The sequence below is a fragment of the Chaetodon trifascialis genome, chromosome 9 (assembly GCF_039877785.1).
Source record: "Chaetodon trifascialis isolate fChaTrf1 chromosome 9, fChaTrf1.hap1, whole genome shotgun sequence".
Lineage (NCBI taxonomy): Eukaryota > Metazoa > Chordata > Actinopteri > Chaetodontiformes > Chaetodontidae > Chaetodon > Chaetodon trifascialis.
This window is the reverse complement of record NC_092064.1, coordinates 3,461,317-3,472,003: the sequence shown is the minus strand read 5'-3', so window position 1 is coordinate 3,472,003 and position 10,687 is coordinate 3,461,317. Positions and strand designations below refer to the sequence as shown.

At 43.2% G+C, this 10,687-nt stretch overlaps 1 protein-coding gene across 1 annotated transcript; it reads right to left on the bottom strand.

The window, feature by feature from the left end:
* Nucleotides 1-1,683: 1,683 nt before the first annotated feature.
* On the bottom strand, nucleotides 1,684-10,568 carry lhx1a (LIM homeobox 1a). The gene is made up of 5 exons (XM_070970412.1): nucleotides 9,626-10,568; nucleotides 7,569-7,792; nucleotides 6,539-6,822; nucleotides 4,287-4,452; nucleotides 1,684-3,256 (listed from the first exon to the last, which is right to left on the bottom strand). Exons 1-5 carry the CDS (start codon nucleotides 9,793-9,795, stop codon nucleotides 2,877-2,879), a joined length of 1,224 nt encoding a protein of 407 aa, XP_070826513.1. The 5' UTR covers nucleotides 9,796-10,568; the 3' UTR covers nucleotides 1,684-2,876.
* Between the last annotated feature and the right edge of the window lie 119 nt (nucleotides 10,569-10,687).

Below are 10,687 nucleotides of genomic sequence, written 5' to 3'. Positions count from 1 at the left end.
ACAGCTGATGAGCAATCAATAGGAGATTTAAATTCAAAGAGCCGTTGCCTCTGGGGCGGTCAGTTGCCAGTGCATGGTGTTACCACAGGGGGGGCTAAGCCCAGGGGCTCACCAGAGACCTATATCCTTCCACAGGGCCTCAACCCCCACCTTCTACACCACCTCCCCAAGCTTGGTTAACTCTCAAGACCATGATTAATTCATGGTGGATTACAGTCTGGAGGCAGGGGAGAAAACTGGGATTGCATACGGTCCTAACTGCACATGCAAGGTTTGGGAGATAAAGGTTCCCCCGGATTCATGCCACGATCCCAAGGCCTGACTAGTTTCCCTACAAGTATGCATACTTTTTTCATCCTTCCTGCAAAAGCCTCAGTGTTTGGGCTTCTGGATCATTACTACGATGATGTTAGTTCAAATACGTTAGGAGAGGTCCCTCCCAGCCGTCAGACCGCACCACGAACAGTAAGCTGCAGAGAATAATAATGTAGGGGCGAGCTAATAAAAGCATAACAAGCAGGAGAGCTGCGGTCACGGAAATTTCATCATTGTCCTTCACAGTTGCACAGCTAACTGCTTATGATTAGTTGACGACCTCGAGTGACTGAGTGGAAGATTCTGGGTCTAGAGCCAAAGTGGTTGGGGAAAGCAATGACATCAGCATAAGTTGTGAATTCACTCCCCCTTGTGTTGGCTGCAGCAATCCAGTCCACCAGGAGAAAAGTTTTCTGTTGCCCAAACCCTTGTTCTATTTGTCTATGAATTGCTCCTCAAGCCATCGTGATCTGGTGCAAGGCTGTAGCATCCAGGAAAAGAGAAAATTCTTTGCTGACAGCTTATGATTAGCGTCACAAAACTCATACTGCAAAGCATGACTTGCTTGTTTCTACATGTGAAGTTGTCATTCAGACTCCTTTTTTGTTGCGACTTTTCAGCACTTTTCACTAACTGCCGTTTCAGTTTCACTCAGTGTTTTTGAAATACACTCATCAGAATTAACAAATGTTTACCTGTCATCATGTCTGCAAAGGCCAATTATTTCACACTCCAAGTAAATGGAAAATTAGACATGTAGACAAAAAGCATTCATTTTGAAATGAGTGACACTGGCCTGATAAGTACCTTACAGAGAGCCCTGTGATGTGTGGCTGCACTGACACCGTGCGATATGTAACACACTGCAATGTACAGGTATACTGTAAGATAGCTGCTGCAAAGAAAATATGTTCATAAGTATATTTTCTAGTTTTATTAGAAACACATTTTTGTCAACATGTTGTATTTATACAGTGAATGGTCTAATATGCACTGGAGGTCACATAAGCTTAGGTTTATTGGAACAGTAAAAGACATACCATGAGGGCTTGATATTCAAAGAGATGTAGCAGCTACTAGCTGCATATTTGACCATCAATTTTTAATAGTTTGGATTTTTCTCCTTCAAAGACACAAAAATAAAACCTGTCTAAGTATGTTATATTAACAATTTTATGAATGTATTGTCAGCAGACTAAAAAAATTAAGAAGTCAATTACTCCTTTTAACACATTTTGTCTCAACACGTTCTGCAGATGATGGTGCAAAGCACTTTAACAGTATTTGTGCTATTTTTTTTTAATTTGGTAAATGTCTACTTAACTTAGGTTTTTTTTTTTTTTTTTTTTTTTTTTTTTTACCTTTTTTGTAAACAACATCTTGTACAAACTAGCACAGTGAACCACAACCCCAGCAAATTTGTTTTTATCTTCATACAATATAAATGAAATCAATACAAAAGTTTGGTTGGTTGCTTGGAACATTTTTATATGGATCAAGAGGTTCTAAAACATGGTTTTCGAGACTTCTGGACTCCTGAATTAAATAGATTACGTAAACAGTTGACTGTTCTAAGTCCCATTTAGAACCCCAGTAGAAGATTTTTAGAAGGTAGACTTCATTTCAACATTTCAAGTTCACTTCCATTTTAAATAAAGGGTTTGCAATCTGTAGAGGGTTTTTACTGTTTGCCTTTTGAAGGCGGCCTTCATCAGATTTGGTGGAAATTCTGAAACCAAGAAAAAAAGAGAAACAAATAGTCCAGACGGAGGAAAAATTGTCATTTCCTCTGGCCTTCGAAAAATAGTGTCAAAAAGGTTAAGTGTCAATATGGCAGAGCCTTGAGAGGCAAAGAGGTCTGAGGAGCTTCTGAATAAATACAAGGGACAAGTCTAGTGCCTCGAACATAGTCTGAACGCCGCTCAGCCATCCTACAGTGCCAGGTCAGCACACAACCAACCATCGGCCCCTTTATTCTCTCTCTGTAAAGCTATTGAAGTCTTTGACAGTAGCTAATGACGTTTTGTGTTCGGGACATACTATAGGAGATTTCGAAAGGGTTGTTTTTTTACCCCACTGGTGAGTGTTTGAGGGTTTGGTCATGATGCCCGACCACTGACAGGAGTCAGGAGGAGTGACAGGGTGCCCCAGGGGCCCAAAGAAAGGGGGGTGAATGGGGGGGGGGGCAGTTCAGCAGTCTTGCCCAGCTGTTTTGTTTTTTTTTTTCTTTTTGAAGTCCAGTTTTGGGTGAAGGGTGGGGCGGTGGAGGGGCAAAGAAGCATTTGAAACACCTAAACACCATACTGGACAATGTTTTTGAGCATAATTTTTTATGCAAAATATGCTTTCCCCACCAAAAAGATCGTCAAATCAAATGAGAAAATAAATAAATAAATAAATATGAAAACTCCAAAAACAAACAAAAAAAACTGATTCAATGGCGTTGCCCTAACCCTGTCAATATCCATGTCCCTGTTCTCGACCCCAGGCCCCAACACCACCAAACCTCACCACCCTCTGTTACCGAATCTCTTGCCAGTAAAGTCCGCTCTCTCATAAAGCTACCACACAGTGCCCTCGTTCATTTCCGAGGGCGGGTGGGACAGGTGGTTGTTGTATCCGCTGCCGTTGAGCGACAGTGAGGTAAAGGGCGGACTAGGGCCGAACACCTCGGAGGAGATGCTGTGCAGGGGCCCTGGGATGCCAGGCTCCGGGCTGGGAGATTCCCCCGGGTGGTGGGACATGATATCTGAGAAGCGCTGCACGTCGCTGGAGGGGTGGTGGCCCGGCAGGGGGTGGTCCATACCTCCAAGGGGGGTGCCCGTGGGGCCTGAGGAGGGCACGAAAGGGAGATCAACCGGGGTCTGGGCCTGTGAAGACGGAGGCCCCTGGGGGAAGAAGTCATAATTCCCTCCAGGGCCATAGTACTCGCTTTGATAATCTGCAGATTCAAAAGAAGAAAAAAATCAACATTAGCTGAGAACAATGGTGTGCAGAAATAATCCTGGAGACAGTGAGGAATTCATTGAATATACATAGCTTGATTTGTATAAGGGAGGGAGAGAGACCCTCGCCGTACAACATTAGTCACAGAGCACGTTACACTTAAATCAAAACTGCAATTGGGTGGGGAGAACAACGTGGCCACAAAATTAATTAAAATGGGGGCCATTTCATCAGCGATTCTACCTACTGAGACCGATTTTTTTTTTTCTCAATTCAGCATTATATTATTAGACTTTTTGCTTCAGCAGAACGGACAAAGGCCTGAGCACAAATGAAATTCTCTGAAAATTATCAGATATTTCAAAGCATTCCAAAGAAGAGTGCAGTATCAAATCACAGAGATGTAAACTAATTTCACTGCAACTCATCTCAATGATTTCCAAATGCCTGGACAAGGTGACCCAAACTGAACAATATATCAGTTGATTTTAAGTAAGTAAGAGCCTTAAAGCTGAATATCAAATGTTGCCATAATGTAAAGCAAGCACAGAAAATCATTGCATTGTATTTGTTTATATAGATACTAATTCTGTGCTTTTTGGAAAAGAGCGAAGGAAACCAAAGGTACACAGGCCTGACATGGTTTCTCTTTCCTGGAGGTGGCGGCGTCTTTATACAGTCAACAAAGACCGAAAAACAAACAAACAAACAAAAACTGCTTTATTTGTTTTTGAACGCCTAAGCACTTTCATTTCATTACATATCATTTATTTCTGTTTCATGTCAGCATGAAACAGAAATAAATGACAGATTAATGGAAAAAATAAGGAAACATACAAGTTAGAATTTTGAATATGTGAAATGTGTGAGACACATAGCAGCGACTCGGGGAGAAGAAAAAGATGTAGAAAGCAAGGATCAAGCCAGAAGCGTCAATTAAACATGCCATAGGATGAAAAGACAGGACAACGTTACAAAAAATAAAGTTAAAATTATTGTTACAATGACCTAAACTGTGAGCATACCTCCATAGTAAGAGAAGGGCCCGTTGGGGATCAGCTCACCGGGCTCCAGCCGGTCCACCAGCGTCCTCATTCGCCTCGGGCTCCGGAAAAACGCGTGCCTCCGGGCCCCCAGTGCGCTCAGCTGCTTCATGCGCCTTTCTTTGGAACGTCGGTTCTGGAACCAGACCTGGACACACACACACACACACACACACACACACACACACACACACACACACACACACACACACACACACACACACACGTATACAGGTCACTTCGTATCGCTCAGCAAACATGCAGTAAGCTGCTGACGCCATTTTGATTGCATGTCAATATCATGTGTGGGAGATGAGAAGAGAGCAGAGAGGTGATTGAGAGGGGGCCTAAGGGCTGCTGTGCTGAGAATTTAAGGCGGCAGAAATGTGTGAATAAATATGTAAACAAACCAAAATTGGCGCATTGTGGATTTTTTTTTGAATATGCAAATAAACCTCCCCCATACAAAAGAAGGTGTAATGAGGTGTCATATTTACCTTGGCGCCTGCACCGCACGGGTTTCTTATTAGAGTAAATAACTGAGCTCTGTGGATGTTTTGCGGCGGACGTGATGAGCCGGTGCGTTAAAGCCGTGAGGCTGTGCGGTGGAGAGGACGGCGCCCAATTATCGTTACAGGAGCGAGAGTCACATCTAACCTCCCTAATGATCTTTTAACCCTCCATTTACTCCGACTGAAGGCTGTAGCAGCGGGGGCTTAAAATCTCCAATTAATAGTTAATAGGAGGGTTGTTACCAATATATTACGGGGCTCTTGGAGGTTATCATTTCCTAATCTATAGGCCAGCTTCCCTTAATTACGCTCTTCCCTTTCCCACGTGCTCATACATATTAGATACCCCTACTCTACCACTTTCACTTTATCGCCATTAATCTGCTGTGCTAAACCTTTTTACCTTTGATCTGCCCCGCAGCCTTTATCCACACTGTGAAACTTTCCTCGAGAAAGAAAAGATCACATTTATGGAAACCTGTTCGTAAAATTAAAATGCAGAAAAGTGCCTACCTTTTCTGGCAGCGTCTGTTATGATTCCTGATGCGCAATAATATTTTGGCTCACAACTCAACAGGCATCTCTATCAATAGTTTGGTGCGCCACATAAAACAATCACGTTCGAAAAATTTTATGAATCATCAAAGAAAATGAAATAGTCCCCCATCACCTAAAATACTAATAAAATATATCAACAACAACAACGACGACGACGACGACAACAACAACAACAACAACAATAATAATTATAATAATAATTATAATAATAATAATGTGCTGCCAGTTCTCTGTGTCGCTCTTTGTTTTACTTAATACGGGCCTGCTGTAATTCAGAGTTCTGAAGAGACAATCTGAAGACCCTTGAAACAGATTTCTGCCTTTCCACTTGGCTGGAAATGCTCACAGCATGGCTAAATGTGGTCGCAAAACGTGATGGCAGCGCTTTGCCAGGACTCCCAGCGCTCCCAGCAGCCCAGCGCCAGTTGGCGACTTTGCCCCGTGCGAGCGCCAAGAATCAAAAATACCCATATAAATTACCCGTTTCCAAATCAACCTCGTCCGTCGGCCAATCTGTGGCTTAATGAATTCAATGTGACCACGCAGTTTGAAGGGACGAGGCCTCCTTTAAAGAGGGGTGAAGGATGTGAGAGGGGGAGGTGAGGGGAAAGTTGATGCTGGGGGAGGTGGAGCCTCTCTGATGTGATGAGGCCTGCGCGGTCATGACAGTCTGGCTGCCTGGCAGGGACGTTTTAACATAAAATATAAGCTGTTACATCACACCTTTTAATGGGTTCGTAACACCCTATAAAACAGAAAAGGCGCGAGCTCACCTCCTCAACCCGTGGGTGTCCCCTGAATATTCATTTCATAATATTTCAGCCCATCTCAGACAGAAGCAGAAGATCCGCGTTCAGATGACTTCCTATTGAACCGTATATAAATTACAGGGGCTGGTGGAACCGATAATTACAACAGCCTAGTGATTTTTTTTTTCTTTCGTTCTTTTTTTTGGGGGGGGGGGGGACACCATTTTAAGAAACACCAGCATTTTATAATACATAAGATGTGCTGTTATAGGCCTGTATCTCTTTATTTGGTGGTTTATGGATGAATTCGGGGTGAAATAAAACGGATAATCCACTTGAACGCCCTGGAACTCCCGCGGGATCTCTGAGAGGCAGACCCAAGCCCATCTTGGATTTTAGGTAGATGTCTCTTTACCTGGATGACCCTCATGTTGAGGCCGGTCTCCTGGGCCAGCTGCTCCCTGATGTGTCTGGTGGGTTTGGGGGTTGCAGCGAACGCCGCCTTCAGGGTCTCCAGTTGCTTGGCCTTGATGGTGGTTCGCGGGCCGCGCCGCTTCCCTCCGAGGTTCTGGTCGTCGTTCTCGTTATTAACCGTTTCTTTGTCGGACAGGGTGGCTATCTCCGTGTCCTTCAGGACCACGTCGTCTTGCAGGGGGTCTTGAGAATCCGGCGATAAACTGGGGTCGCTGCATGCCGTTACTAGAGAAATGACATGTGAAAATTAGAATAACCACAACCATTCTCCAAAAACATTGCACTGAATTATTGCAGCGCTAAACTACAGCAGAATAGGACAAAATCAATCCCGTTCTAAATTAGAATCGAAAATGAACCATATTTATCACTGTGCCACGTGTCAGCAGTGATGCAGCGGTCAGTTCAAGGTGGCTGAACTATGACCTGAATTCGGTGAGGCAAACTATCACATTCATTAATAAACGACATTTTCTGAGTTTTTACACTTAAAAACAATCACTTTGGTGGTGTTTTATGCGATACACCATTAAGATTCATATAAATCCATAAAGACGGAAACATCCCTTGGACCAGTAAGTGGCAGCTGATGTGTTTTTCTTTTTTTCTTTTCTATCTGCAGAGTTGCTTGAATATTAAGCAACAAACGAAATGAAAACCTTACATGACAGATTATAGAACAAATAGTCACCTATTTACATTACAGGCCTGAATGCAGATCATAATCTTAACCGCTATGAGAGAAAAGAAAGGCTTAAACTGAAGCTATTCCACATTTGGGGACAGAATGATCAATAGACAATAGACTGTGGGTTTTTTGTTGAATTCCATTCCCTGAACGCCGTCTAAGTCCTGGTCATGGAAATGATGAAGCCACTGCGGGGCTGAACACATCACATCCATCACAATTTATCCCGCCTTGCACTCACACGCTCACACGCACACACGCACTCGCAGGGCTCCCTCCGTACCTGAGAGGAGGTTGGTGTCTTTTACACTTGCGTTGTTTAGGTAATCGTCTTTGCAAACGAATTTGTTCTCGTCTATGATGTAGAGCTCCTCGCCGGTGGAGAGCTGCTTATTGCACATCATGCAGGTGAAGCAGTTGAGGTGAAACACTTTGCTCCTGGCTCTCCGGACCAGGTCGTTAGGAGAGATGCCCTGCGAACAACCGCCACACTTGGTGCCGAAACGCCTGCAGGAGGGAAAGGAGCGGGGATGACTGTCATTATCAGACACATTTCACAGAAAGCATTCCTCATCTTTAACTAATAATAACAACGTCCAGCCAGGTTTGGGACGAAGCCTTGTTTTACTAAATCTAGACATCGATTAGCAGCTTTTGAAACGCGGTTCACTCAGTAAAGCTTGAAGTTACTTTTTTGTATCAGAAAAAAAAAAAAAGAAAGAATTTATAGCAGGTTCCAGACTTGAAGTCGCGCTCATTTTAAAATCCTTAATGGGCACTATAACGCGCAATTTGGGGACTAACGTCGAATGATAAACCATTCATGAAAAGAACATTTAAATACAAAAAATGAAAATATGGATAAACTCCAGACACTCAAAATATGGAGAAAAGATAAGAGCTTCATGATGGACTTGCACTTTAAAAGACGCATTGCAGGAGTTTTTTGGACCTTGTGCTATTTCCAACGAATAAGCCTTTATGCTCAGCCCACACTTTTATGTTAGATGTTGTAATAATAATAATAATAATAATAATAATAATAATAACAAGAAGAAGAAGAAGAAGAAGAAGAAGAAGAAGAAGAAGAATTATGTTTTTTTTATGTGTGCAGCTGAAATTTATACAAAAGAAAATTTTGGGGGAAAAAAATGTAACTGTAAACGGAAATTTAGAGATGTTGTGCATCAGCTCCGTCTTAATTTTTCAAATTGTTTACTGAAATAATGACGTGATTTCCTTCCGCCAAAAGCCACTATACAACTGAAGTGACTAGTTGTTATGGAATGAATATATAGATTTTTTTGGCTCTACATTTCCAAACTAAGATTATATAATACATTTTACGCGGAGAGATCCAGTGAATATTTAGATGAATGCTCGGACACAGCAGGCTGCTTGGAATAATAAATCATAGCCCTGCCAATGACTTTACCATTAAACAATGTGTATTGAGTGGTGTGCACTACTTGTTGACATCACGTCTGTGATTGCATTGTCTGCGGACTTTATCTTTCAACTAGTTTACTATTCAAATCCACTTATCACGTCCTTCTCAGTCGGACAGAGTAAACACACCGGGCCGCGGCTCCTCTGGCCGGGGTTTGATCCTGTGCGCTCCCCCGGCTGCCTGCACGCTGGAAATATACACCCCAAGTGTGATTTCCTCGATTTCCTAACAAACCGCCTCCTCTTCCCGCTGAGAGCGAGTGCACACGCGTTTAATGTCGCTGTCCCTCTTTTGTTGCTGTTTTGCATAAGAATCCAAATTAACAAGCTTTTAATTATTCGCTCCTAATCAAAGCTTATCGCTCCCAAGTCCTCATTCACGCCTGCAGGCACGGACAGGTCGGTTTATTCATTCATTTATTTATTTATTTAGCGTTAACTGTAAATACAACATATGTCCTAACTTAAGTTTAAAAATAATAATACTAATTTATTTTGTTTTAAGTATTAGTCTGAAAAAGCACTTTTTCTAGCGATTGATAATGAACAGCACACAACTAATTTTGAAGTGGTAAATGAAATAGAAAATAGCAAAGTTTCATCTGCAAAGGATTATAGACAATTTGAGTTCACTTTTTTTTTTAATAAGTATTCAAATCATTTGGCTTAAAATATGAGTGTTTTCCATGTGTTTTTTCTGATATGCCATCGCCATCTTTGCTTATTTTATGCTTTTCTTTAAATTTCTATAAGCTACACAATTTCCTAAAGGCATATGAGCCTGTGTACCTGCTGTCTGTACAGTCCAGCTCCTGACATAAAACCGCACACATTCAAAAACAATAATAACTATAAAAAACAGTAATGTACAAACACCTTCCCCGAGCTTACCTAAAGAAATCATTTTTGCAGTACAGTCTGCCCTCTCGAGAAAAACATTTCTCTGTCAAATTACATTTGCACTCGCAGCACTGCACGCACTTGACGTGCCAGGCTCTGTCCAGCACGTTGAGCAGAAAACGGTCCAGAATAGGCCTCTCGCAGCCGGCGCAGTGGACCATGGCTTTGGCTGGGCAACAACCCCGCAAATGAAGCACACACACAAACAAAATCAACAGCACAGGTCGAGCATTGACCGAGTATCTGCTTTCTCCCTCCCTGATTCGCCTGGAGCTCCCGGGTCAATGTGCGCGGAGAAGTCAGTCGATCAAGTGTCACCACAGATTTCTCCCTGCATGCGTAAAAAGGCTCAGCGTCCAAAAAAACAGACGGGAAGGGATGGCGACCGCGTCCTCTCTCTCAGGTGAAAAAGCCACAATGAGTAAAATAAATAAATCAGTCCTTTAATGGATCCGGGGTGAGACACGCAATTTAACAAAAAATGTAGGTTTCAACACAGGAAGCTGCGGATCGGCTCAGGCGCGAAGACCGGAGCCAGTTTGGTTGTCCCGGCGCTCTTAGAAGTGACGCATCGGCTGAGAAGAGCGTCGTGTGCCAGTCAGTGCTGGAAAAGACATCTAATAAAATGCTTTAAGGGCAGAGCTGTCACACAATAAGACACGCACGCCTATAAATAATTCAGTGTACTTTGACATGGCAGCGTATCCACTGTTCAAAACCCGGCGAGAAACAAAATCACACACCCAAAAGATGGGGAAAAAATAAGTGTTTTCCCTCTCGCTCAGTCCGACGATCCTGGACGTTTAGCTTGTGGTTGTGGGGATGCTGGGATGCGCTGGCGGCTCCGGTAGTACTCAGTGTGTATGCTGGGATGCCCTCAGTCTCCAGTACCGTGTGTATGCTGGGATGCGCTGTGTCTCCAGTACACTGTCTTGCTCCTAAAGCTCCAGCCCAGCCTTATTCCCAGCCTCCTGACGTCAGGCCGCGGCCGGACCAATCAGCTCTGCGCCATGCCAGCAGCCATCAAGCCGCCCCATCATAACCCAGCGAGGG

Excerpts from the sequence above, each read along its gene's own strand:
- lhx1a (XM_070970412.1), bottom strand. The coding sequence starts at position 9,795 with ATGGTCCACTGCGCCGGCTGCGAGAGGCCTATTCTGGACCGTTTTCTG. Across the intron at positions 4,453-6,538 it reads TCAACATGAGGGTCATCCAG|GTCTGGTTCCAGAACCGACG; the intron begins GTAAAGAGACAT and ends GTGTGTGTCCAG. Across the intron at positions 3,257-4,286 it reads GCCCTTCTCTTACTATGGAG|ATTATCAAAGCGAGTACTAT; the intron begins GTATGCTCACAG and ends TTGAATCTGCAG.